Source organism: Ruditapes philippinarum, unplaced genomic scaffold (assembly GCF_026571515.1).
Source record: "Ruditapes philippinarum isolate M1 unplaced genomic scaffold, ASM2657151v2 ctg1508_1_1_1_1, whole genome shotgun sequence".
Classification (NCBI taxonomy): Eukaryota; Metazoa; Mollusca; class Bivalvia; order Venerida; family Veneridae; genus Ruditapes; species Ruditapes philippinarum.
This window is the reverse complement of record NW_026852108.1, coordinates 31340-59229: the sequence shown is the minus strand read 5'-3', so window position 1 is coordinate 59229 and position 27890 is coordinate 31340. Positions and strand designations below refer to the sequence as shown.

The following is a 27890-nucleotide window of genomic DNA, read 5'->3' as shown; positions in this document are numbered from 1 at the left end:
TATCCAGCTAGCTTACGGATTGGTTGTTCTACTCAGGTGCTCATATGCACTGAAAGGCACCTGAGATCTTCCTCTTAAGTACAGCTGGAACATTGCCATATGACCTATACTGTGTCAATTTGACATAAGTCCCAATGAAAACAATTTGAATTACAATTTGAACTCTAGCCATCCATTCATGTTCATAAAGAAGTTTACTCAGAGTATAGTGTTTTCTTCTCAACCAGCAGTCAATGGTGTAGCACTATTTCATCATAGTAACCTTTACTTCAAATATCACTTAAAATTATATATGCAATTTCTTCATTAATTTACATCAAGTATTAACCTACTGAAAAACTATTTTCTGAAATACTTATTACAACATTTGTAATAATAATGTAAGATGTTTTCAAGTTTGAGAAAAAAAAATCATTCAAAAAGTATTATTTTTTTCTTTTTTAAATTAAAATCAAATTAAAGGGAGGTAATTTGGTGCAATTTCAAGATTTGAGTAAAAAATTTTTAAATACTACCTACTTGATAACATTAGTATGTTAGATATTTCACAATAAAGGGAAGTAATTTAAGTAAATGTGCCAAGCAATTGTCACAATAAAGTTCTTATTTATTTATGAAAACATTTCTGTTCTTTTTATACTCCATACTTACTGGATGAAATATGTTGAAGTATTTTTGACACGTTGGAAGTTTAAAATCTTCTCCTATATTTTCAACTCCTCGTGCGGACAGGAACATCCCCACTGGAGAACCGAGAGCAAAACAACATACAGGATTGAACTTGAGCTGGGTAAACTTAATGTGAGGCTGGCCAGTGCCCCCAACACCCATAATGTAGTCCACCGATAAACTTGAAGATTTATGTGGATTTCTGAAAAAAAAAAGAAAATTTTTCTTTCCATTTTAATATATTATGAACACTGATAATATTTTATGCAAATGTTAACTGCAAGAATTATTAATAGCTTTTTTCTAACTAATGACTACAGAATCAGAATCTTCCTAAGTGACCAGTACAGACCACATTGCATGACCACAACTGTGCTTTACGATCATGGTCGACATTGTTTGCTATTCAGACAGTTCATATTTTGAATATTTCCTTTAAAATGATGAATGGTTCTGTCCAGATTGAAAGGACAAGTCCATTTTAAGATATATTTAGTATGATACGGGTTAAATAATGCTTTCAAAATAAATAATAAATTAGATCAAATGCCAATAAATCATAAACTCCCCAAAGAAACCAAAACTTATCTGAAGCAATTTCTTTTGCTAAAATGCAAGAAGCTCTACTATGTTCTTTTACAAACACAAGATGTACATACACAGTTTGCTCAGATAAAGTGAAAGTTATTTTCAACACACATTCAAAGGTGTAGCAATTATCATCATAGCAAACATGTTACATCATCAGGTTCTAGTTTACTTTAACAAATATTCCCAGCCAATACTATGCTTTACAAAAACTTGAGCTCCTTGAAAATGTACAGTCACTTTTGAGCATTGGTTATACAGATTTAATTTAGATTTTTTGATAATATTAATTCCCCACCTCCTTTAACCCTTACAATACCAGCCATTCTATCAGTAGTCTATGCTATACACATGCAGTCAGCAATCTTAATAACATTATCATTGGCAGTTACATTTATGGATTATGATGCTTACATGCTCTTAAACTAACAAAAGAAAAAATTCACATTTAATGAGAATAAAAGTGCATAACTTTATGACTGGAGTAGTTTTAAAATACTGCTGCATTTTTCATAAAAAAAAACCATAGTCTTATGGAAAAGCTATCAATAATTTTAAGATTTTCACACTAGGGGCTATATAAACTTATGACCACCAGTACACAGACCTATTATATGTATACAGTAAGATCGGCAGGACAGGGTCTATACTTCTGTTAAATCATTGTATTACCAAACTTAAATCCCTTACATAAACAATGGACTTTTCTTAAAAAGCACTCAATTTAATGCATCACAAAAATTCAACAGGGTAGACATTAATACAAAATCAATTATCAACATACACTTGTTGTTGCTGTTGTTGAAGTGCCATCTCTGCGGCAAGTTGCTCTCGTATTCTGGCGTCTTCGGCCTGTTTGGCCTTCTTCACCTCATTTCTCTGTTTCGTGTCCTAGAAAAATAAAGTTTTCATGTAAACAAAGGTACTGAGGTATTCTTTTTCAATCTTTCTGTTAAGAGGTATATGAATTCAAGAAATTGTCATTTGTTTAAATTATTTTAGGTTTAATCAGGAACATTATTTAGTACTATTACGGAAGGTGATTTACACCCCACAAATTACTTTGACATCATGGAATGTGGCAAGTTGATAATCTATACACATGTATATATACATTTATAATACAGCATGTTTGTAATGTTACTTTTCATTGGATAATCTTGATGTTTATATAGTTCTATATATATGGCTGCTATCAATTTATGAATCAATTTGACATTTTCCTCTTAAAAACAATGTTTGCAGTATTATAAATTTGTTATAAATCTTCCTGACAAATATTCAAATATATTCACATACTTGTTTTCATGAACTATGGTCTCTTTTTTCCTATCCGAAACAGTTGTGTCCGAATACAGTGTTCTTTCAATAAAATAAATAGAACTACCAATTTGACTAAAGTGTTATTTCTTATCATTATTCATTTTATTAAATGTTTGTAGACTGTCATATATGTACAGTGTACTGTACACTCCATAATTTGAACCCTCCTTTATCTAAAATTAATCTCAAACCAGGACGTTTGTTCAAGTCCCCTGATTCTACCCTTCTTTCAAAAAAACTCCCACATATAGAACTCTCTGCAATATACACCTTAAACCTTTGTTTTACTTGTAACCTACTTTTTTCATTTGTTCATCTTTGAGAATACCCTGTAATTTCTTCCTGGGACCCATCGGTAAACCAAGATCTTTCAGATCAGATTCACTACACATTATCTAAAATATAAACATGAAAACACTCTGCAAATAATTAATATATGTCACATAAAATATTACTATTTATTTATGACGATTCATTTATTACTTGTAGCTGTATCATTCCCCTTACAAATAATGTAAACCATGTAAATGCTGGGTTCTTACCATGTAAATTTTGAATTTTTTAATCATGTAAATACCTAAGTTTTAGTTATGTAAATACTGGGATTTAATCATGAAAAACATAGGTTTTAGTCATGTAAACACTAGTTACCAGTATTTATCCTGTAAAGACATGGTCTTTGGTCATCCTTAAAGACTGAAAGCAAACATTCAATACAAATGTAACTTGATCCCAGTACAAAATTAAAATAACATTAATGAAATTGAAAGAAATGAAAAGATAAACAAGTCATTTTACCAATGACTCCATATCAATCTGTTCCTGCTCAAACAATGACAGTTTTTCTTGTAATCCAACTTTTGACAGCAATTCGGCCAGTGTTAGAGTAGAATCTTCCTCTTGTAATTGGTCCCCAGTCTCAGTTGGCTCAACTTCACTCTGTTAAAACAATGAGAAACTCACATTTATTAATAACTAAAAAATGTTATAAAAAAATCACACTCAGTAACAAAACGGTTTATTCAATAGGTTGGATTTTTTTTTTTTTTTTGCTGGAATTTTACTTGTTTTTACAATGTTGACTGAGAGCTAGACATCATTAGGCCATCCATAGTGGGTTTGCGACCAGCATGAATCCAGACTAGCCTGCGCCTCTGCGCAGTCTGATCAGGATCCATGCTGTTCGCTATCAGTTTCTCTACTTGTAATAGGGTTTGTAAGCGAACAGCAAGGATCCTGATCACACTGCGCGAAGGCGCAGGCTGGTCTGGATCCATGCTGGTCGCAAACCCATTATGTTGGTTTTGTCGTGACTCGGCTCAATATTTTCACTCTCAATTTATCTTCCCTTTTCAATTCATTCAAGACAGACATTTTTCTTTTTGCATAACTTCCTGGAATTTCCATTAGTATCAGTTACAGCTTAAGTAATCATTCACACTGACTTTTATCTTTTGTATTAAAATCTTGCATTTAGTTTTCTTCTGTATCTATAATGAAAATTTACAAACAAAATAACGACAATATATGTGTGACTGGCCACATGAAAAGGGCCCTTATTGGTGTAAATATATACATGACTGTATCCATGCACAATTTTTTACTTTATTTCACAAAAGCCTATGCCTTTGTCATTGGGAAGTTTAAAGGACAATGACCTTTGAAAATTGGGAAATGAACAAACCTGTCACTGTAATATACATGTAGTTGATAGTTAATTCTTAGAGAATAGTTGTCATGAAAGCCAACTCGGCCCAATATTTAAAATAGAAATCTTAAAAGGAACATCCTAGGTGTCCGAAGTCTTTACAAATTTTCAAGAAATTTTCAAAATAAAATTAGGAATTTTCAACAATTTTGTTAATTGGGAAAACGCCAATACTTGTGTCCTGTTTTCCTAATAATATCACTTATCAAAGCCATCTCTTCCCAATATTCAAAAGAAAAATGTTAAAAGGATCATGCTAGGTTGGCAAAAACTTAACAAATTTTCAGACATTTTCAAGATAAAATTAGGAATTTTCAATGTTTTTGTAAATTAGGAAAACACCTAAACTTATCACCTATTTTCCTAATAATATCACTGATAAGATTACCTCTGTTTGACTAGTAAATGATGGCTGAGGTGTAGGTTCCCTGGACAGTTCTCGACTACCATTGCTCAACTCTGAATTTCTGTCAGGGGTCATTGTCGGGTCCGCTTGATTATGCAGTAGGTCAAATAGTATACACGACCCTGAATACAACAACATAAAAGTTGGATAGAAAATATTGAAGTAAAAATACATTTCCCATATTGTTTAAAGTAAGGGTAAAACAAAGTAAAATATATCTAAGATCCATACTATTAAAAATTTCAATATAAACAGATTTTTACGGTTTTCAATTTTCAAAGGTTCATCTGTTAAAATTAAAGCATGTCTAAATTTCAATACTATCTGTGTTATTAACAAGTAAAGAATTTATCTGTATATACTCTTAATGCTAAAGAATCTTTTGATTTGTTTTAAATTTTGGAAATGCTCTTTATTATTTTAAAAACTTTTTAATTTATCAAAATACACTAATCCAGCAATATGAAGGACTTAACAAGGTCTGACTGCATGCGATTGCAGACCGACCTGTTTCTATACTGTTGGCATAGCCTGGTAATAAATGCCACTAGCAATCAAGGTTAAAGTTTATTTCATGTAACAAATGAAGCACAGCATGTAGTGTTTACACTCGTCTGTAAAGGGTTTTAATAACCAATTTTGACACAAATTCCAAGTAACTCAGAATTATGTCTCATGTCTTACAAATGCACCTTGTCATGATAAGCAAGTAATCCAAGTTTCATGTTGATAAATTTTTAAATGTTTGAATAATGGGCTACATTAAAATTTTTGCTCCATGACAACAACATCGATGACAATGACGATGTAGCGATCACAATAGCAAGACTTTTTCTTCGAACAAACATGCTAGAAAACCATTTTAGCTTATTTTTTTATGTCTTATTCAGAAGAATAAAACCTCGAAACTTCAATACTTTTTTTCTGTTTGGATAATCTGTAGGATGGAAATATATTACGATGAACCAATAAAGAACTTTATTGCTGTGTTGGGTTAAAGCATTACCTAAACTATGTCCTGCCACTGACACGCCACCTGAGAAGTTTGGATGTCTTGTCAGGAATAAATCATACAATCTGTTAATTTCTTGTCCTACTGTATCTGCTATACACTGAAATATAAATGCAATATGAAGACAATTCATTCATTAACAATAAAGCAATACTAAGCCACTTTGGCACATTTTGGGGGATATTTTCTAAGTTAGTCAAAAGGGGCATAATTCTGTCAAACGAACTATGAGAGTTATGAAACTTGACAGAGATATTCATACTGTGATATTGCTTTGATGTGCAAAGTTTCAAGTTAATATCTCTACCAGTTTCCAAAATGGGATAGGACGGGAAGGGACAAAGTGATTATATGCCCCAGATTTATCTATATAGAAAATTCAAATCTAAAGTTTCAGTGGAGTTCCTTTGAATCTACAATTATAATTATATTCATCAAATTCGAATTGTACCAAGATAGAAATAAGAACTACCTGACAGTATGTAGGACTAGTATAGAATAATACATCTAACACTGTATCGTTGACAAAATTTCGTAACTTTGATATACTCTGTAATGTTATGGCCTTTATTCTCCTGAAACAGAAATACAAAACATAAAAAAACTAGAGGATGCTTTTGTAAAAAAGCGCATGTCTCCCCCACTGCTGAGAATAACTGTGAATGGAAATAGGAATGGAAATGGAGATAAGATAATGTAAATACCCGGTAGTCACTTCAATGAAGGCTGTCTATGGATGGTTTCTATTGTTAAGGTTGTATGAGAAGATGCTTCCTAAACTGTTTGTTTTTAACCAGGTATTCAATTTTGAAAATCCTGGTTATTCAATCAGCGTATGGCAGGCGGGCGTCAAACGAAATTGCACTTGATGGTCATATCATATATAGTTTCACAAATGAAATTAATAATGAAATTGTGTCTGCTCCATAATTCTTCAAACCTTTAAAGGATTTTGATGATACTTGAAACAAACGTTCATATTGTCAGATTTTTTTACACTATTGAAAGACAACTCAAATTACAATGTATGTAAAATCATGATAACTGTAGTGTGTTGGGATGACTCCACTCGTTTTCACAATGAAGCCTCTCTGGTAGATACTTGAAACAAAAATTCACCACATCCAGAGAACGTGTAGAGTACATGTTTCGTATGGCTGGTTCCAAGGTCAAGGTCTACTTGACACTTGAATGTCATATCATATATAGTTTCACAAACGAAATTAAAGGAAATTGTGTCTGCTCCATAACTCTTCAACCCTTTGAAGGATTTTGATGATACTTGAAACAAACGTTCATATTGTCAGATTTTTTACACTATTGAAAGACAACTCAAATTTCAATGTATGTCAAATCATGATAACTGTAGTGTGTTGGGATGACTCCACTCGTTTTCACAATCAAGCCTCTCTGGTAGATATGGTCAATAAGTGTGTTGTGTGCTGTAGTAGCCTTGTTTATTATTTGTTTAAAGCGATGTCGTAACATAGTGTGGGTCAATGGATGTTCTAAATATTGAATGAGGTCAATGTTGAAGTCTCCTAGAACTATGCAGTTTTCTGTTGGTGAATTTTCCAAGACAAGGGTAAGCTTTTGAAGGAACAAGTTAATCGGCAATGACGGAGGTTTATATACAGAGTAGACAGACAGTTGTTTAGCTAAAAGTTTTACAGCAACACACTCGATTCCACATGCATCCGTGGGTATTCGTTCATAAGCAAAGTCTTGATGAATGAAGAGGGCTACACCACCTTTAACAGTTGACTGATTAGTGTCCAATGTATTCAGATGATTATTATAATCTCGACACTGTAATTCTACATTATAGGACCCCATAAACAAGAGGGATCATCTGCTCAATAAGACCAATCATCCTATGAAGTTTGAGGGTTGTAGGTCTAAAGGAACTCTAGTTATCATCCGGAAAGGAGAAATTAACCAACGGTCGCTGTGACCTTGACCTTTGACCTACTGACCATTAAAACAATAGGGATCATTTGATTAATAAGACCAATCATCCTATGAAGTTTGAGGGTTGTAGGTCAAAAGGAACTCTAGTTATCATCCGGAAATGAGAAATTGACCAACGGTCACTGTGACCTTGACCTTTGACCTACTGACCCCAAAAACAATAGGGATCATCTGCTCTATAAGACCAATCATCCTATGAAGTTTGAGGGCTGTAGGTCAAAAGGAACTCTAGTTATCATCCGGAAACGAGAAATTGACCAACGGTCACTGTGACCTTGACCTTTGAACTACTGACCCCAAAAACAATAGGGATCATCTGCTCAATAAGACCAATCATCCTATGAAGTTTGAGGTCTGTAGGTCTAAAGGAACTCTAGTTATCATCCGGAAACGAGAAATTGACCAACGGTCAGTGTGACCTTGACCTTTGACCTACTGACCCCAAAAACAATAGGGATTATCAGCTCTATAAGACCAATCATCCTATGAAGTTTGAGGGCTGTAGGTCAAAAGGAACTCTAGTTATCATCCGGAAACGAGAAATTGACCAACGGTCACTGTGACCTTGACCTTTGAACTACTGACGCCAAAAACAATAGGGATCATCTGCTCAATAAGACCATTCATCCTATGAAGTTTGAGAGCTGTAGGTCAAAAGGAACTCTAGTTATCGTCCGGAAACGAAGAATGGACGGACGGACAGACGGACGGACTGACGGACGGACAGGGCAAAAACAATATGTCTCCCCCCGAGGTGGGGGAGACATAATAACATACCTTGTATACACTTTGTGTATTTTGCATGACATATTTTGTTGAAAATGTACATACATGTATGTAAACATTATAATTTTTCTTAATATGATTAATTAAGTTAGGTCTGAAATTCATAATACTAACTGTGTATCAATAACATGTGATAAAGCTTTGCCAAACTTTTTTGTTTTTGAGAAAATATCCACAAGCTGGTGAAATTTTAGCAATTTTCTCACTTCTCAGTGAAATATATATCATATTAAATGAAAACAAGCAAATATCCCTCACATATTTAATATTACTGCTTGATAAACTTGAAAATGACATTCAACATTTTATTGTTCAATATATTGTGTGATAAAGAATATTTAAGCATTTCATAACCCAAAAACTTTTTTATAAACGAAACCTTTTACATCGAAAGAGTGCTCAATAACTATCAGTGCTTGAGAATGAAACAGTATTCTAGCCATAGAGAAGTTCAATACAGGGGGATAATTTTGTATAAAAACCCTCTGCAGAGTAACTAGTGTCATTTAGTGACCAAAGTAAAATGTGATCAGTTTCAACTGATTATTTTCATATGTTAATGAGATATTAAATTGCATGCAAAACCCTAAACAAGCATTACACTACCATCAACAGTGATGGCAGGTTGAGTGGGATAACTAACACTCCCATATATTTTTAATGACCAAACTTAAATAAGTGGTATAAGGTAAGGGCAAACTCTCACTGGACTTCATTAATAAAACAGAATTCTTGCTTACTTGTCAATTCCTGTAGCATCACCGTGTAGTGCTGTATGCCAGTGTATAGGTAGAAACTCGACACGACCTATTCTATTGCTATCTACATACTGTGTAAAATGACTAGACAACAAACTTTTAGATATTGATCGGAAATCATCAACTGAAAAACAAATGTTAAATCTTATATCATGATGTTGCCAATATTGAAATTTAAATCCATATGGACATTTTCAAAAACTTTATTGTCTCGCTTTAAAGTTACAGTGACACAGTGAAATTTAAATGAAAACTTTCCAGCTTTACTGGTAGATCAAGACCTCTCCCTTAGTGCAATATTTTAGAACCTGGAAAGCACCTGCAAACAACCATCAATCTTAATAACCTGCTAGATTGGTAGCCTTTGTCACTTGTATAAAGCCAGGCCAGCCTACCCATCCATGCATTATGATAACTCCAATTAACTTAATTGCATGTATATCCTTTCTGACCTTATAAAACTTAACAGTATTGAACAAGTAACTTAAAGTAACTTTTCTTCATGTGTTTTGAAATAACTTAATAACTACCCTTTTTTGGGGGAAAAAGAACATTTAAATTTTCTGTTAAAATAAATATAACGTACCACATTCTACAATACTTCTGAACCTGAAGTCACATGTACTACCAATACCATGTACAACAAACACTAGATGATCCACCTGTCTTGACTCCCCCTCGTCTACTGATTCAAAATCTTCAACTCCCCTCTTCACAACACGTGGACGCATCTGTTCACCCTGTATTAGATTAAACATTTATATTTACAAATAAGTGTGCAACTAATTCAATTCTTATTACAAACATGTGTTAGTCGGCTTCCAGGAACTAAACAATACTAGTGTCATATAATGAAAAATGTTCGGAACCAAATAGGGAATGAAACCGCAATCCCTGGGTTTGAACCCGGAACCCCTTGGTTTGAACCTGCAATCCTTGGGTTTGAACCCGTTATCCATGGGTTTAAACCCGCAATCGTTGGGTTGGGTTTGAACTTGGTAGGCAGGCACCACAACCACTAGGCCACCCCTCAGCCTATATTAAATACATAAACCCAGAATAACAAATGATTTTCACTTTATTTCTAGTGTTTTATATAAAAGAACTACTGGTTCCAATTTAAAGTTGTATGGTGTATGAACCATACTCCTTTTTTATAGTATTAAATTGCAATGCAACAATATAATTCATTATGCTATGTGGTTTTACAAGGATAAATAACATCAAAATTGCTTATACAAAAATTAGGTTTGAGAAGTTTGTTTTCTACCACTATACAAATTAGTCTTGTTCACTTTCCGTATAAAAATGCCAACCTTATCATCTGTTTTACAAGGAATCAAACCCAACTTTTTACACGCAATCTTTCAAACCGATGTAATGCATGTACTTTCTACAGAATCTATTAATTAATACCAATATAATACTTTCAATACACAACCTACTTTAGACTTTAAATAACTCTGAAAATTAAATATAACTTTATACAAAAAATTTATGCAAAAAAAAAAAATATATATTTTGCCAATTCTCTAACAAGCCAATGAGATTGAACTACAATGCGATATGGATAAAAGTTACCAAATTTATTTATTTTATGTTCAAAATTTGAAATTTAAATTTTTTTAAGATTTCAATATTCATTAACTTTTAACTAAACTTCATGCAGGAAATCACATGAATATACTACTTCATCAAACATGTCACTCACATATATAACAATGTTCTAGGAGAAGGTTTTCACAAGGATCAAGGGAATTTCACACATGGCATTTCTGACTGACTTAACATGCATGTTGTTTTTCATTGCTGATGTTTTAAAATGTGAAAATTTTGTATGATTTTAAATTTGAAAATTTGTATGAACCTGGAGACCTGCCGCTTGAAATAAATAATCAATTTTCTTTCATTATTCTTAATTACGTAATACTTTGATAGAACCGAAACCAAAAGAAAATAAATCAGCTCTGAGGACGTGTTGTACTTCTCCATTTTCCTCTTATTTTAATTAATATAGTACAAATTTAAATCAAATCTATGGCCTGCATGTAAAAAGGAAAAATTTAGATATTCACAGAGCAAAGGAAAAACAAAATAAATACATGCCTTATGAAATCTTCAAATGCTATGAAAATCACTAGAAAAATATTCACACAAATACAGGATAAAAACACAACATGACAATATAAAAGAGGGAAAACAACAATCAGATGAGCATTTATACAATACAAAAACAACAACAACAGATACACAAATGTTTGACCGTCATATTTCTTAAGTACCTCATGATTTTAATTCTACAAAAATCAGCTTAAATTTATCGTAACTGGAAAATGATTTGTGTAGTTTAATGACACAAAAAATAAACTGATTTTACTCATTAACTTCTGACACTACTGAGAGCCCTGTTTAAATCATTGAAAAGGCTCTACTATGAATTTTGTTGTTTTTGGCTTTTTTAGTTTTTTGTTGTGTTTTTTTTAGTACTGTCCCCCTACTGTACTCTTAAAATAATTTCATAATAAATGTATCTATAGGACATGGTTGCATCATCTTCCACCCTTTGAAATCTATATGCCCCAAACCCCCTTTATAAAGTTAGATAGGACTGTTACAAAAAAAGTTCTTGGGGTGACAAAACAAACAAGAATACATTTACGACATTTCAGAACTTTACAGAAGTGCAAGTAACTTCTGCATCTGGTGTGTGTGATTTCATAATATGATAATAAAACAAAACAACACACAAATGGATTCTTTAAAATCATCAAACAATTTTTGGATTCCTTAAAATCAGACATCATTTTGAAGAGTGTGCTAAAATGCTCAAAAATCCAACCCGGAAAAAACATCATCTTCATATGTTTATGATCAAGATGTACTTGCCATATCAAAGTTATTGACACTTTGCCCTTCCAAGGTAATTGCTTTCCATATATGAATCCAAAAGTTGTTTATGATACATGTAAAGTCTGTGATAAGTATGATAATACATGTGAAGTCCATGATAATTATGATATACCATTTTAAGTCCATGATAATTATGATAAATCAACTAAACTCCACGCTAATTATGATAATACATGTAAACAGGGCCAAAACACCATTTTTGAGGAAGGGGCCTCGGCCTATTTCTTGGGGAAAATATTCGTGCTTTTAGCATACTTTGGGAAAAGGGTTCTCAAATTTAACACAAAATTTTAACAAATTCTTCAAAATAGAAAAGCAAAAAGCAGTGGGAATGTTCTTCAAAATAGGACAGCAAAAAGCAGTGGGAAATACTAATTAGGCAGTAAAAGACCTCATTTAATTTTGTTCTAAATTCTATGGGAAATTTCAAAAGACTGGGGAATTTTGAGGACCAAACTTGGGAAAAAAGAAGCTAGTTTGATTGGGGAAGCAGCCTTTATTGGGCCACTACAAAGAAGGGTATTTTGGCCCTGGTAAAGTTCATTAAAAGTATGATAAACCATGTTTTAAGTCTATGATAATTATGATATACCATGTCAAATCCATGATTATTATGATGAATCATGCAGAGCCCATGACAATTGTGATAAACCATATAAAATCCATCCACAACATTTATCATAAAATTAATGTCCACATTAAATATGATATACATAATGTAAAGTGCATGATAATTATAATATATACCATGTAAAGTTCATGATAATTATGATATATGCATGATAATTATGATATATACTGTGTAAAGTCCATGATTAATAGTCGTATAACAACTACATATTTTACTTGCAATTCAGTCAGTTCTGTTACAAAGGAGAGGACCATGCTAGCTAAAATACTATGACAGAAGATTTTTTACCTCAGGTGACCCTATGTTGACACCCTATGAATTTAGTATAAAAACAGTATTATGTAACTTTTATAACTTTACTTAAAATGACTTCTTGAACTAGAAATATACATATACAGCATGCTAAAAACATACATCTTTTATTCTAGTAAATAACTTTCATTAGATGTGCAGAGAAAATCTTAAAATCACTTTAATCAAAATTCAACACCCTTCAAGCACCCACCCACATAATACAAGATAGGATGAGGCAACATTAATCTTTTGAATTCAATCTTTTAATTACTCAAGTGTATATATTTATATGTATTTAGTAATATATATTGGCAGTTTTCAGCATTAAATTTATTCAAAACCACTTGAGAATACACATTTATCATAATATAACCTATAAGTTCAATAATCTCTTATAAAACATTATTTTCCTAGTTGCAGTTAATTTTTTCTGGAAATAATCAATCACATAATCCTTGAAATACACACATACCTTCAAAACAGCTCTACAGAGAGGTACAACAGCTATGTCAGATTGACTGATTGATTGGATTTTTAAGTTACACCAATGCTGTTTGGGGGTAATATTACAACATTCCAGCTTTACTGAAGGACAAAAACCTGTGCCCTGAAATACATTTATTTTAGACACAAGCTGGCAGCTAAGTAAAACCACAGACCTTCTGTCAGCTAGCTGGACAGCTTCATTATATGAATCCACAAGTCCCTCGCAAGATTCTAACCCACAATGGTTAGGTGCAAGTGATTCCGAGTCAGCTACCTTAATCATGAAGGCCCCTAATAGCTATGTTAAACAACTAATATATAGCTTTCAGATAGAGGAATATGAATACCTGGACAGTTCCCCACTCGTCAGGCTGGGACGAGGCCTGATAATGTACCATTACTGTAGGGTTATGCATCACAACCGACTCTCCACCCTCAAACTGTATCGGTTTATGCCAAACTCCACTAGTAACTGCTGTCTTATATTCTTCCTGTTTAGTTAAATAACAAGAATATTAAACCCTACACATAAAATAACCAAACAAACTGTATACAGAGAATATTTAACGAGTGTAGATTTAATACTAAATTTATTGAACAAGTTTAATAAAATCATATCCTGAGAGCCTGTGATGAGCATAATATTGTTTTATTCAACAAATTTAGTATTAAATCTACATGAATGTAATATTTAATTTATCACATATTCAAAAGGACAAAGTTTAGAAAAAAAGAGTCATTTTTCATTGACACACATATTTTTGTTTAGAATGCAAATGTTGTCAATGTCAAAATGTTATACTAGTGTAATATCGCTTTTATTAAATGGTTTTATTACACTCCTGCAGCATAGTTTCTTAGATAACAAGAGCTGTCCGTAAGACAGCGCGCTCGACTTTTTTATTGCTTGCCAATAAAAAAAGTTTTTGCAGTAAAAGGCAATACAAGAATCTCTGTATTTTTAAAGTGAACAATGGCCATGAGCATTAAGATATTTAGTGAAGAATTATTTTATTATGACATAATTTATGGTAAAGTGAACAAGTGGATAGGAATGAATTTTTTTAGATTTTTTAAGTTTTTTAGTGCTTGCCTATAATACAAAACATTGACAGTTAAGGGCCATAATTCAAATAAAATCTTTGACAGAATTACCTTCTCCTGGACATGTTTGGGAATCATGATTGTAAACAAGTATTCCAACTTTCAAATTAATATCTCAAACAGTTCAGTCAAAAAGTGGACTGGTACTAAAAACTTAACCAAGATTCTAAGTCGATAAAAGGCTTAATTTTTAAAACAAATCCTTGACAGAGTTACCTTCTCTTGCGTACAGATGGGGGTAATGATGTGAAATAGCATTAAAAGTTTCAAAGCAATATCTCAAAGGGTTAAGGCAATAAGTGGATTTTACCCATATTCAATGTATTTTCTAAGTCAAAAAGGGGCATAATTCTGTCAAAAACCTTGACAGAGTTATGTCCTCTTGTCTGTTGATGAAGGTCGTGATGGTAAACAAGTATGGTCAGTTTCAAAGCAATACCTCCAATGGTTTTGAAATAAAGTGAGGTGGTACAAAAAACTTAACCAAGCTCAATACACTTTCTAAGTCAAAAAAGGGCCATAATTCTGTCAAAAACCTTGACAGAGTTATGTACTCTTGTCTGTAGATGGAGGTTATGATGGTGAACAAGTATGGTAAGTTTCAAAGCCATACTTGTAATACTTCTGAAATAAAGTGGGGTGGTACGAAAAACTTAACCAAGGTGTGACGCCGACGCCGACGCCGGGGCGAGTAGGATAGCTCCCCTTTTCATAGAAAAGTCGAGCTAAAAATCTGTATTTCTTTAAAATTTTGTATTTTAGTATTTACTTTAAAGTGACATTATGCTCATATTTTTATGGTCAAGTTGAGCTGAATTGACTTTATATTTAAAAAGATTGACTGTCAAAATGGTGTTTGACCAACAGTTGATATTGGAAAATGTTAAGGATAAAATTATAAATCTGTCTAAAATTTAAAAAGACTCCCCCACTCTTTTCATAAACTAAGCTTTATAGGTAAATCCTTATGGATATTTACAGAAATTTTGTTTGGATCTATTAGTTATTTATTGTTTATGCGAACTTAATTATTAAATTAAAAGGAATTATGGCAAAATGAAAACTTATTTTGACTTTCACCCATTCACTCACCACCCTTGAATGAGCATAATGTCACTTTAAATTGAAGAATTTCTTTTTAATTTGAAAAATATATGTAACAGTTTTTACAGACACAAGAAATAGTGATGCAATTTACAGTGTAATGCTTTAGTAACCTAAACTTCCTTATGGTTTCTCAATAAATCTAAGAAATCCAGCAACAAATGAGAGTTTGTTATGTACTGACTTCCAATGATTTGATTATGCATAAAAAACAAAAAAGTTTAAACCTCTAAGCGAAGAGCAAATTTTTCTTCATATGGAACATAGCGGTTGTCCCCCTCTCGTTTATAGAACCAGCTACATCTCTGAATGACCTTCGGCTCTTCTTCCCAGAACACAGCATAACGACGTCTCTCTGACAGATTCACGTCATATCTCCCACCATCTGTACTCACTAAAGTACTCTCTTGACCTTTAATAGAAATCAACATGATGCACAATTCATGTGAAAGAAACAGGACGTTCAGATTTAAAGACAGAAAAATCCATTGAAGAACAGATTACTGTAAATTCACTTAATTTCGTGAACATGAAATTTTGTGGTTTTGTTAAAAAGAACATTTTTGTGGGTACTTAAATTTCGTGGGCTAATTGCTTTTCCAAAAGGTAAAATGTAAATTCATAGATTGACCTATCCACGAAAACCATGTAAATTAGTGCCCCACAAATAATAATGATTTTGCAGTAAGTATTGTTTACCTGATTTAAAAGCATCCTCCAAAGCAAGATTATCTGCCATTGACAATGGATACCATATGTCACGTCCTTCAACATTCTTACAAAAGCACCAGTGATGGGCTACTGGGATATATGTACCTGAATAAGTAAACACAGCAATTCCAGTATAGTTCCTATACAATATCTAGACACTACCTATCTTTTTAAATGTTTCAAGTAATCAAGCTTGTCTGTAGTCAGAAGAATGTAATAAAATTCTACATTGGAGGAATAATGTTTGTATCATACAGAGAAAGCAGGCAAGTGCATATCTTTGAAGGCCTTACAACAAGATCTGTCAGTAAGACAGTGTGCTTATTACAGCTTAACTATTCTCAATGCTTGATACAGTAAACGTGGGCCTGGATAATGTAGAATTTTCTAATTTCAAAAAGGGCTATAATAATTGTGTGACTGTCATTATCCATGTTAAGAGTTATGGGCCTAGGACAGTAGCCTATAATGCTCTCAAATAAGTGTGTGAAGTTTCAACCCATTCTCTTTAGTAGTTCCAGAAATACAAACTTACAAGCAAAAACTAATGTTTAACCCGGATCAAGTGCAATAGCTCTCCCTATTTTTTTTTAAAGTCTAACTAAAGACTAGCAGTTGAATAGATTGTTGGGGAACATTCTTCTCTATTGATGTTCATGAGTGATTGATTTTTTTTATTTGAGCCGCGTCACGACAAAACCAACATAATGGGTTTGCATCTGCGCAGTCTGATCAGGATCCATGCTGTTCGCTATCAGTTTCTCTACTTGTAATAAAGTTGGTAAGCGAACAGCATGGATCCTGATCAGACTGCAAACCCATTATGTTGGTTTTGTCGTGACGCGGCTCATTTATTCTCCCTCAACTGATCCATTACAGCTCTACATAGTTTTACATATAAAATTGTAATGACATTAATATTTATTATAATATTGAAACAGAAAACAGCATACTTAAAATCAATTTTTGTACTCTATACATCCTGGAAGGCACCATCTTCACATTGAAAGTTATTTAGGAACCATAAGGTTTATACTGCCATCGACTATCAATATCTTTATTCAATGATCAGTTAAAATTAATATTATCATTAAATTGCAAACCTGTAGCATTAGCAACATATCCCATGCCAGGTAGTTGACCAATACTTGGCTGAGGGGGTAGCGTCGCTGGAGGAATATTAGGTGTGGACGATGACGGTTCAAGCATGGCAGCTTCTGTGAAATTTTGTGAGAAAGGTGTGGGAGCTGGGGGATTTGACATCAAATTGGCTGGTGAGTTGGTGGAGTATGTCCCAGATGGCATTGGAGCATATCTGCTAGAGCCATGCTTGCGATACAAACTTGATAAACCTGAAACACAATAAAGTATCTGTTGCATCAATATAATAAAATGTATGTGTATTGCATTTATCCTAATTGATAGATTCCTACTCTGACCTTTTATTTGAATAACAATAGATTTAACCCAAAAAATTGACATGTGTTCTTTTGTTAAGAAATATTTTGTGGTGAAATTCTTATTATTATCCACTAATCTGATAATACAAATTTAAATAAAACCGATTAGGGTCATGTAGGAATCTATGCATTCTAGCTCCCATTGTAATTGCTGCTCCTCTACACACTTGTATGGTAAATGTGTTTTATTTAGAGTTCATACAAGTTGCAATTATCATCACAAGCAAACTTATTCTTACAATTGTCGTAATCCATTGATTTCATTAAACAACTATTGATATTAGTTTACCTACATTAGATGACCCTAGAGCTGTCATTGATTCAGTGCAAAGCATATCAACGATATATCGATATCAAGTGACTAAAATCAACGATACACCGATATATCGATAATATCCTATACTCACTTGTCTGTCATTCACTTTCATACCTGTTTCAATGATTTCAGTCAAAAACATGTTCTGTACAGTGTCTTGTCCACTGCATGATTTTTTCCAGACAATATTTTTGTCACCATTGCTATGAAATAATTCCACTATATAACAAAAGCATAACATTAGATATAAATTACTGCTTCTGTATATATTTTTGGTGAATTTTATAATTTCTAGACATTTAATTTATTAGTCAAAAGTATCGATTTTTTAAAATGTGTATCGATTATTGATCGACAAAAAAATATCAACGATACATCGATATTGTTGATATCGATGACAGCTCTAGATGACCCTTATATTGGTTCAATATGGTAACCCGTTAGTTTTGATAATGTTATTCAATTTTCTGTAACCTCTACCCACTCTTAATATGCCATCATAATCCATGTTAATTACCGGTAAATCTGTCACTAAACGAACATCTTAATTTTGTTTTCATGATTTTACAAGTTTTTATTTGGATAACATGATTTGAAAAACATTCTTTGGTTTGCCACATGATTAATAATCTAATTTGATTCAAATACACGTATAGTTGACAGGGCTTTTTTTCTCAGGTTGGGGAAGCAGCCCTAGGTTTAATTTTGGGGAAAAATTACACGATATATTTGCAAAAGGGGAAGAAAAGGCTTGATGTAAATTCAGTTTTTGGGGAAAAAAAGAATTTTTCTTTGGGGAAGCAGCCCTATAACGGCCCTGCTATAGAAGGAAAAAAAGCCCTGGTTGACACTGATACTTGTAGTTTTATGACTTACCACTTGCATTAGGCATAGGTGGAACCGTAGACATGGTGCTTCCTGATGAAGGAACCTGTGAAGTGGGTGCCAGTGGTGGCATCATGTTTTGGGGTGGTCGACTAGCCTGAGGTCTAACTGGGGTTCCAGGACCAATCTGTGGGACAGAGTTACTTTTTAACACTGTTGAGGTTGGTGGAACACCTACTGGTTGAGGGGGTGATTGACCAACAAAGCTGTCTGCCTCGCCAAGCCCATCATCTTCTGAAATGAAAAAAAAAAAATCTCTTTGTTTGCGATTGGGAAAAAAGTGTGGCATGTTTAAATTTGGGGGAAAACTCTGCAACCCTGTTATAACGTTCATGTTGGGGTATAAATCCCAAATATATGTAAACACAATTAGCCATTACAGTTGTAGTAAAAGCTTCAAACTTAAGTTATGTCCGTTAGTTAATCAAACACCATTTATCTGCTGTCTTTTTTTGTTTTGCTTTTAGATAGAAAAGTGCAATGCTTCTTTAATTGATTTTGGGCTTGTGTGACCAGAGCTACAGATAAGCTTTTGAGTTAATTGGGTATTTACCCCTGGACTTGACAAGCAATTGGGTAACACAGAAACAAAATTGGGTATCATTGAAAAATTTATTGGTTGGCATAGATTTGCATCGGTCAAAATATTGTCCAGGATCTCGGAAACAATATACGCAAAGACTGTAAACAAACATTGTCTAAAAAGTTCATTTAAAAAATTTTTTACAACATCTGGCTTGGTAAAATAACCAAATATTTTGTTAGACTGCATTGAAATAATTAATTTTTATCAGCCCCGTTTCGCCATTTTGTTGAAGCAGAAAGTAAATAAACCTCAGTTTGGACTGCTATTTAGTTATCTCTCATAAGTATATAAAGCTTTTCCGCGAAAAAATATCTTTAATATAACCAGTCTACTCAATTGTTCCCGGTTAACAAATAGAAAACGAAAGTACAGAAAGGGAAACAGGCTATTTTCGGATTTGTTTGGCACTTTTTGCTAGATGAATTATGGTCCAAGATATTGAAAATACGCTAGAGTATCAAAACAAATTGGGTACTGATATTTTGATTTGCGTTTTTATAACGCAAAGATTTTATTTTATTTGGGTAAATTGGTCAAAATTATTGGGTAATTACGCAGATACGCTGCTTATCTGTAGCACTGTGTGACAGGGAATTCCCCAGGCGCTTTTAGCGCATCGGCACCGATGCGCTAAAATTTCAGAACAAGAAATCCTGATGCGCTTAAAATTATCATAGCGCTTTAAAAATGACCATTATTTCTTTCTATTGTGTCTATAAGTTAACCCCAATTAGCCAAATAAACAAGCCAATATACATGTCCTGTGTAGATAATTACCCGAGGCGTATACACATCCCGATACACAATTGCCTTTAGACTGTGTGACGTCACAGACACCTGTCATCGATGTCTGCAGACGACTGTTAGCGCACTTTCAGGTGTTAATTGACATGCGATATAACAGTTTGATATTTAGGGATGAATGAGTTAATTGTCTTGATATAAGTGCAATGTTCAATTTCATCTTTCACTTTTTTATGATCGTTACGTCTAAGCAGTACTGTAGTAATATGAAATTAGGCAAAGCTTATGAACGGGGAAGTCGTTAAAAAATCCTTTCATTCTTTCCGTTTTAAAGGTTTCATTCGGTATTACATACACCGCTTCCGTTTTCACTCGGAACACTCGACGATTATTACTAATCCGAAAAGTTGAGAATTGTTCCGTTATCGGAATACCCCGCCTATAATCATTGAGTTACATTGTAAATGGCGGCGCCCGACTGAAAATAGTATACTAGGTATAGAATTCTATATATTTTTTTAATTGTTTTTTATTTGATTTTCTTTTAAATATACACGTGTAGTCTATAGCCGGGCAAGCCAAAGCCCGTACCCGCTTCACGGGCCCGGTCTTTGACTTCCCCGTATTAAGATTTTAAAAAATAATATGTCTAACATGAAAAAGGGAAGCCTAGTTCACTATCAATTTTAAGAGTTTTTTGTGAGCAATGTCATTGAAACTGTCTCAGGAGCATTTTGCTTTTTAATATATACATGATAATCGTATTTTACTTGAATTAATCTGCTTAGATTATTCAGAAATAAATTTGTTTGATGGCTACTTTAACATTGAAAACATTTACGACTGTACATTATCAACTTGCAACTGAGTGAAAACAACAACGAAAACTATACATCAACAATCCCACTTAGTGACAGCCAATTGGTCATTTTCTTTTTTAATTAAAAAAATCTTGTAATCTGTCTCTGTTCACTGTATCCCCAAAATGAAAAAAAAAGTTAATTTTGCAGGCCCTCTTTAATCGAGCCTGTTCATGGACAGCTTTGTGAAGTGCAATCCACTGTCCTACCCCTTAGGCTTAGCATTGGTTTGTCAGGACATACAGGAGCTGGCCAGGTACTTTGGTGCAGATATGGAGCAGTGCCGCAGCCACTGGCACCAGGTACGTGCCAGTCTAGAGGGGACTGATCAGTCAGCCGACCAGACCATGACCTGGATTACTGGCAAACTTTATACCAGTCATCCAGCTCTTTACAGAATTGCTGCTGTGGGTCTCCTCCTCCCAACCACTACTGCAGGTAATTATTATTAAATTCATTCATTCTTGACCATTTATGAAATTCCAATGACAGTTGCAGATGTGTAACACTTTGCTAGAAGTTTTTCAACATTTCAAATATAAATATTTTTACTCAGTTAAGTTTAAACAGGCTGGAAGTTTTAAATTTTCAAATATTCACAGCAAACAAACAATATAAATAAAAGACATGAGGTAAACATAAATGATTACTTAAAGTAAAGTCTTTCATTTATTAATTTCAGATTGTGAGCGAGGATTCAACTGCCTGAAGAGAGTTAAGACTGAAAAAAGGAATTGTCTCTCTGTTAAAGTTCTAAACTATCTTCTTGCCGTCTCCCTTCAAGGACCCCCATTAGAATCTTTCAACTTTGAGAAGGTAGTCAAGGCATGGAAGGACAACAAACCTAGAAGACAGGCCCACTTTTAATGATGTTAATGAAGAAAAAACAACTGAAATATACTCATTTAAACGGGACACACACATACATATAAATGTTGATCACATGTTGTGAACTTGTGTTTATATATAACTGTTTATTTATTTGAATTATTGGAAATGGAAAGGTAAATAATAAAAATTAAGAAAATGTTTATCAAGTGAAAAGCTTTCATTATTTGTCTTAAAACAGCCCACAGCAGTATCTTGACACCTAACAGGGTTCTCGGGGACGCTTATTTCGGCGTCCCGGTACGCATGTTTATTACAGCAGGACGCAAATATTTCAGAGCAAGGATTCCACGTACGCTTAATTTTGCCTGGGGACGCATAAACATTACCGATTGTTTACAACCACAAATACACAAATGCGTCAGCGCGTGTCAGTCTATAGATAGGCGGTCCTATGCACATCGACCCGTGAAGCGATTAGCCAATCAGCGATAACGCTTCCGATCATAATCACGCTAATTGATCAGACTAATGTATACACGCGCTGTTCAGTACATGTAATTACCCAGATATAACACAGGTGATAATTTTATATCTTTGAGCATCAGTTGATTGGAAATTAGCAAAATTTACGGACAAAAGGATAAAATTATCGACTATGTACGCCGCAAGTTTAAAGACTGTTTTCTGAAATTACAAATGAATGTAATTTTGAATTATTATCGAATATTTTCGGCATTTTCAAGGCACAATTTTGCTTTAGTTTCATTCTTGCAAAAACTTTCTATAAGAGTATTAAGAATTTAAGATATTGTGCCGAAATGCCAGGACAACAAACCAAAATACACATACGCTTTTATTTGATATTTAGGTTTTATCCCGAACATCGGCGATTTCACGTTCGTCAGAAACCCTCAAATTTCGCAAAAATTATCGGTTTCCAAGCCAAACATGCGAAAGAATTGTCCCTTAATTATTTAATCAACATTAAATCTTTAAATATCGATCTTCAATTTGCCCCCTTTTGAAGATATTTGCTAAAATAATTGTCGATCGGATGAATCTCTTACACACTGTGTGAAGCTGTACACGATTTTCCTATTCATTCCGCTAAACGCTGCCTATATACATTTACGTTTTTTTTTTTACAAATATAAACTTTTTGTCTTTAGAGTGGACTTATTTAACCAGAATAAAATTTGATTTGGTATAAAAGTGAAAAAAAAACAACAAAAAAACGATTTCCATGTGTTGATGAATTATAATGAAATAATTTCATAATAAATATTAACAACAAAACAATAATTTTACTATGTAGTTCAGAGTTTCTTTTGAATAACTATAAACTTTGGAAGTCTCTTGAAGATTCAAAATATCAGCAATACTATTGTGAGCATTATATGACTAATCTGTAAACATATTAATTGCGACGCGCTTTTGGACTCCAACTTTTTCAGGGTTGGGAGTCCATGGACTCCATGTTTTAAAGTCCTAGTGAGAACCCTGACCTAAAATGGCAAAAATTTTCGACACGCGGTATGGGGGTCAAGACCACCTCCCGCACCCATCCCCGTCTAATTAAAAAATGTAGCACTTAAAAAAAATCCTGGGGAATTCCCTGTGTGATTTACTCATTTCTCAGTGGATGTTCCATTAATTTAAAGACAACAAGTAATTTTCATGAAAGTAACATTAAACAAGCTTTATAGCTAATATGGTGTGTTATTAATAATAATATACATGAAAAAAAAAGTGATTGGTGAAATACTATTTTTTTTTGTAAAGCGCTTCCGTTTTCAATCGGCATACCTCAACAATTATTCTTAGGCTGGAAATCTATATATTTTTAACAGTTTTAGATTTCCTTTTAAATATACATGTTGTATGTAGCAAGGCAAGCTTAACCACAAGTGGTCTCACTCTGGACCTTTTCACATTCCCATATAATTTATTATAAATCAAGTTAGCCGAAACCACAATCTTTTCTGTTTTCAACCCAAGTGTAAGCCTATCTGACCACAGGCGCTAGTCACATAATCAAATATTTTACAGAATCGGTCTATATATGTATATAAAGATATAAGGCCCCCAACGAAAGAAAAACATCATGCAGAACAAACAAGAACACTGCTGCAATAAACGACCAGATCATGGTTATCTCTTTCTGGTCGCCATCTGAAAGGATCAATCCAAGTGCCAACGCTTTTTATTTCATTAAAATCCCTCAAATAGCAAAAAAATGAGGAAAAGTTTCGCAAAATGCCATTATATTTTATTCATGTCGTTTTCGACGTCCAGTCCATTCATGTATATAAACACGATTTCTGATCGGTTTTTACGGAAAAAAACAAAAACCGGCTAGAATTTCCACGTACGTTCCATAAACAAACTCTTTTCCTATCGATCTGCGAAGTCTTCACTGATCAAATGCCCTCTTCGTACGTATTTCATTAAAAAATACACAAGGATCTCGCTTGTGACAGTATTTTATCGCCATGTATAGCGCATGTATAAACTGTTCCACTCTGAATATTATATAAGGATTTGATTGGTTAAGATAATTACCGGAATACTATTGACCAATCGTATAATACTATTTCTTTGCTTCATTTATCTGTCACTTCAAATTTCAAATGGCGCACTTTACTTTACCTCCGCTTCTACAACCAATATTTTTTAAATATTTGAGTACAAAGAGGGCTCTAGTTCAATTTAGACTTCGCAGATTGATAGAAAAAAGGTTTGTTTATGAATTTTATGACGAAATTTTAGATGTTTTCTATTTATTTCGTAGAAATCGACCAGAAATAGTGTTTGTATACATGAATAGATTGGACGTCGAAAACGACATGGATTGAAAATATTGGCATTTTCCGAAACTTTCACTCATTTCTTTGCTATTTGAAGAATTTTAATGAAATAAAAAGCTTTAACGCTTGGATTGATCCTTTCAGATGGCGACCAGTAAGAGATAACCGTGATCTGGTCGTTTCTTTCAGCATTGTTCTTGTTTGTTCCGCATGATGTTTTTGTTTCGTTTGGGGCCTTATATCTTTATATACATATATAGACCGATTCTGTAAAATATTTGATTATGTGACTAGCGCCTGTGTATCTGACAGTCAAATTTTCATAAGAGGAATCAATTTTCCAAGGTTTAATGGTGGCCCCCGTGCAATGTCTATAAACCTGCAAAACATAGCAGGGTTGCGCTGGGGAAATGAAAAAAAAATGCACTATCTCGATGAACTGTCAAAGTGACTGGATTCAAAATTCTGTGCAGTATGGAGACAATTGGAAAGTGTGGTTTTAATTAAGTGAATTTACACACCTGCACCAAAGAGAGTGGGTTCAGATTGTACGACCGGCATATAAAGACTTGGCTGGTCAGGTGGAGTAAGAGTTAGACCACCACCAGCCGGCATAAGCAGCAAAGGCGGCGGTGTTGTTTCTTTTTTCTGTTTGTCGGCCATTACACGTCAACCGGAAACTGACCGGCGTCTCCTGGCTATTCTTACGGTTGAACACTACTATACAGTTTCCTTCTTCTTAATAACTTTGACACTCCACAACAAATAAACATAAAATCATGTTCATTTGAAAGAAAACTATTAAAAGAATGAGCCATAATAGTGAGATTGGTGGTAGAATCTAAAATATCTGATCCATGACATTTAAAACATAATTTAATGATTATAATTGATTTTTTTAAAATGTTCTTTTAAATTATTCACCACCATATTGCTATTTATCTTTAAAATTTACTTATACCATCTGATAACAAAACAAGAGCAAGTTGGCCATATACAAAAAAATATTGCCACAACTAAAGATTTGTTCAAATATTCATTTTACCCGAGAACAATCTGTCAATTTCAAGAGCATGATATCACCCAATAAACACACATTATTCACAGTAGTAGCACTCAAATCAGTTGCAACGGTGCCTCAACTGGTCTCAATATTAACAAACTAATTCATCGATCATATTACGTACACAGTTTGTGAATATTTTTACCAGCATCACACATAGGCCCCATAATTGAATTGCGGGAGTTTGATATTCACAAGAAAAAGACCTATAAGGACTATCCTATATTATTACCCCTCACTTTTTTTCGCAATGGTAATTTCCTATAGGCCTCTGAGAGTTATTTTTACTGTTAATGCAAGTGCACCACGTGACTAAAAATTTTGTACTGTTACATAGGTAACAGTATTTATAACAGTAAAAATCTTGTCACGTGGTCTATTTTCTAAATAAAATGAAATAAAATGGCCGCCATTTTTTCCTCGATTTATTCTTATTTTCGACGTTAAACCCGGAAAGGACATCAATTTCCTCTATGGAGTAACTATGACACTCATACAATTTAGTTATTCGCACTGTGGTGTGCTTTTCGCGTATAAAATATCTTTTTGTTGAATAGTCAAAAAGTGAACATCCGTTTTCAACGGAAGTAATTGCATTGTAAATAATTATGTATCAAACTGGAACATGCAGTCGATTTAAGCATGCAACAAAGGATTATTTAACAATTTTAATCAGTGAAACGTTACAGATATGGTGGACAGACATAGGATATCATCTTTATTTGTCAAAAACCATGCTAAGAATATTCTGGAAACAGAAGGATCAGATTTCATAGATCATAACCGTGTAAATGGGTTAGTGTTTTGTGTTCTAAATAAAACTTAGCGTATTGTATGTTTATGATTTGTAGATATCATCACTTGATTAAAGATTAAAAGAAAAAGAAAACTTCTCAAGTTGGTACACTTAAAAACATAAAAGGTAAGGACAATTCTGTTTAGTTATTGTTACTCTTGGTTTATTTTTGCTACAGTAAGATTTAATTGACAATTTCAGATCATCACAGTATTTTTGTTCGGGGTAATAAAATAAATAACACATGGGTTTGTGAGTAACAGTAAAAATATCATCCCTTGTAAAAATACTGTTACCCTCGGCTACGTCTCGGGTAACAGTATTTTCCTCGGGATGATATTTTTACTGTTACCCACAAACCCATGTGTTATTTATATAATATTTAATTCAGGATTCGTTGATCTGATCATCGGACAAGGCGAACTTTCTCCTTGATAGTTGATCTCGGATATTGAGCTTAATGGTAATTTTCTCTCGAGAAGGATTGGAGAAGGCCTGTCATAGGTACCCGTTTGTGCATTAATATACATAAAATTGCCCCGTGCTTTACCTCAGTGATGTTATATTTTTCTTGTCTTTGGAGATCATTGATTGCAATATATTTAGTGTAAAGGATTGAATAACACCTGTGTATATTGAGCTTTTTTTCCAGTATGTTATTATTGCATGACCTTTGATTAGAAATTGCAAATGATTTGTCTCTTCATTGATAGTCGAAAGAATTTATTTTTCTGCAAAAACCTCTACCTTTCTTGACTCATTTCTGACATATGAACGTATAAAACGGTTAATATCGTATGCTTATCAACTTTTTTAAAATATCTACTAAACACACACGCACGAACGCACGCACGCACGCACCCCCCCCCCCACACACACATACATGTAAATGATATCGGTACTGTGCTTTTATGTAAATTTTGGTCATTGGTGCCCTGTTTGTTATATTTCTGTAATGGACAAGAGGCTTTGTAAAACTGTACGTTTACACATTGAAACTGGCTTTCAGTTATATGGAAACGTATTATCTTTAAAATTATTGATTCACGTATCAATTCTTATCATGGAAATGAACATCTTT

At 33.5% G+C, this 27890-nt stretch overlaps 2 protein-coding genes across 2 annotated transcripts in view; one reads left to right on the top strand and one right to left on the bottom strand.

Moving 5' to 3' along the window:
* LOC132749429 (phospholipase DDHD2-like) overlaps positions 1 to 25652 on the bottom strand; it is a 33307-nt gene extending 7655 nt beyond the window's left edge. The window contains exons 1-16 of the mRNA XM_060739161.1: positions 25472 to 25652; positions 19114 to 19353; positions 17565 to 17813; positions 16450 to 16566; positions 15978 to 16162; positions 13890 to 14033; positions 13051 to 13074; positions 9808 to 9961; positions 9204 to 9345; positions 6179 to 6281; positions 5701 to 5806; positions 4677 to 4816; positions 3379 to 3519; positions 2880 to 2975; positions 2042 to 2148; positions 652 to 871 (exon numbers count right to left, since the gene is read on the bottom strand). Coding sequence (XP_060595144.1) covers positions 652 to 871; positions 2042 to 2148; positions 2880 to 2975; positions 3379 to 3519; positions 4677 to 4816; positions 5701 to 5806; positions 6179 to 6281; positions 9204 to 9345; positions 9808 to 9961; positions 13051 to 13074; positions 13890 to 14033; positions 15978 to 16162; positions 16450 to 16566; positions 17565 to 17813; positions 19114 to 19353; positions 25472 to 25613 — 2310 coding nt within the window. The 5' untranslated portion in view covers positions 25614 to 25652. The remainder of the gene's footprint in view (positions 1 to 651; positions 872 to 2041; positions 2149 to 2879; positions 2976 to 3378; positions 3520 to 4676; positions 4817 to 5700; positions 5807 to 6178; positions 6282 to 9203; positions 9346 to 9807; positions 9962 to 13050; positions 13075 to 13889; positions 14034 to 15977; positions 16163 to 16449; positions 16567 to 17564; positions 17814 to 19113; positions 19354 to 25471) is intronic.
* LOC132749418 (uncharacterized) lies at positions 21394 to 22184 on the top strand. The gene is made up of 2 exons (XM_060739152.1): positions 21394 to 21750; positions 21995 to 22184. Exons 1-2 carry the CDS (start codon positions 21486 to 21488, stop codon positions 22177 to 22179), a joined length of 450 nt encoding a protein of 149 aa, XP_060595135.1. The 5' UTR covers positions 21394 to 21485; the 3' UTR covers positions 22180 to 22184.
* Positions 25653 to 27890: the final 2238 nt, after the last annotated feature.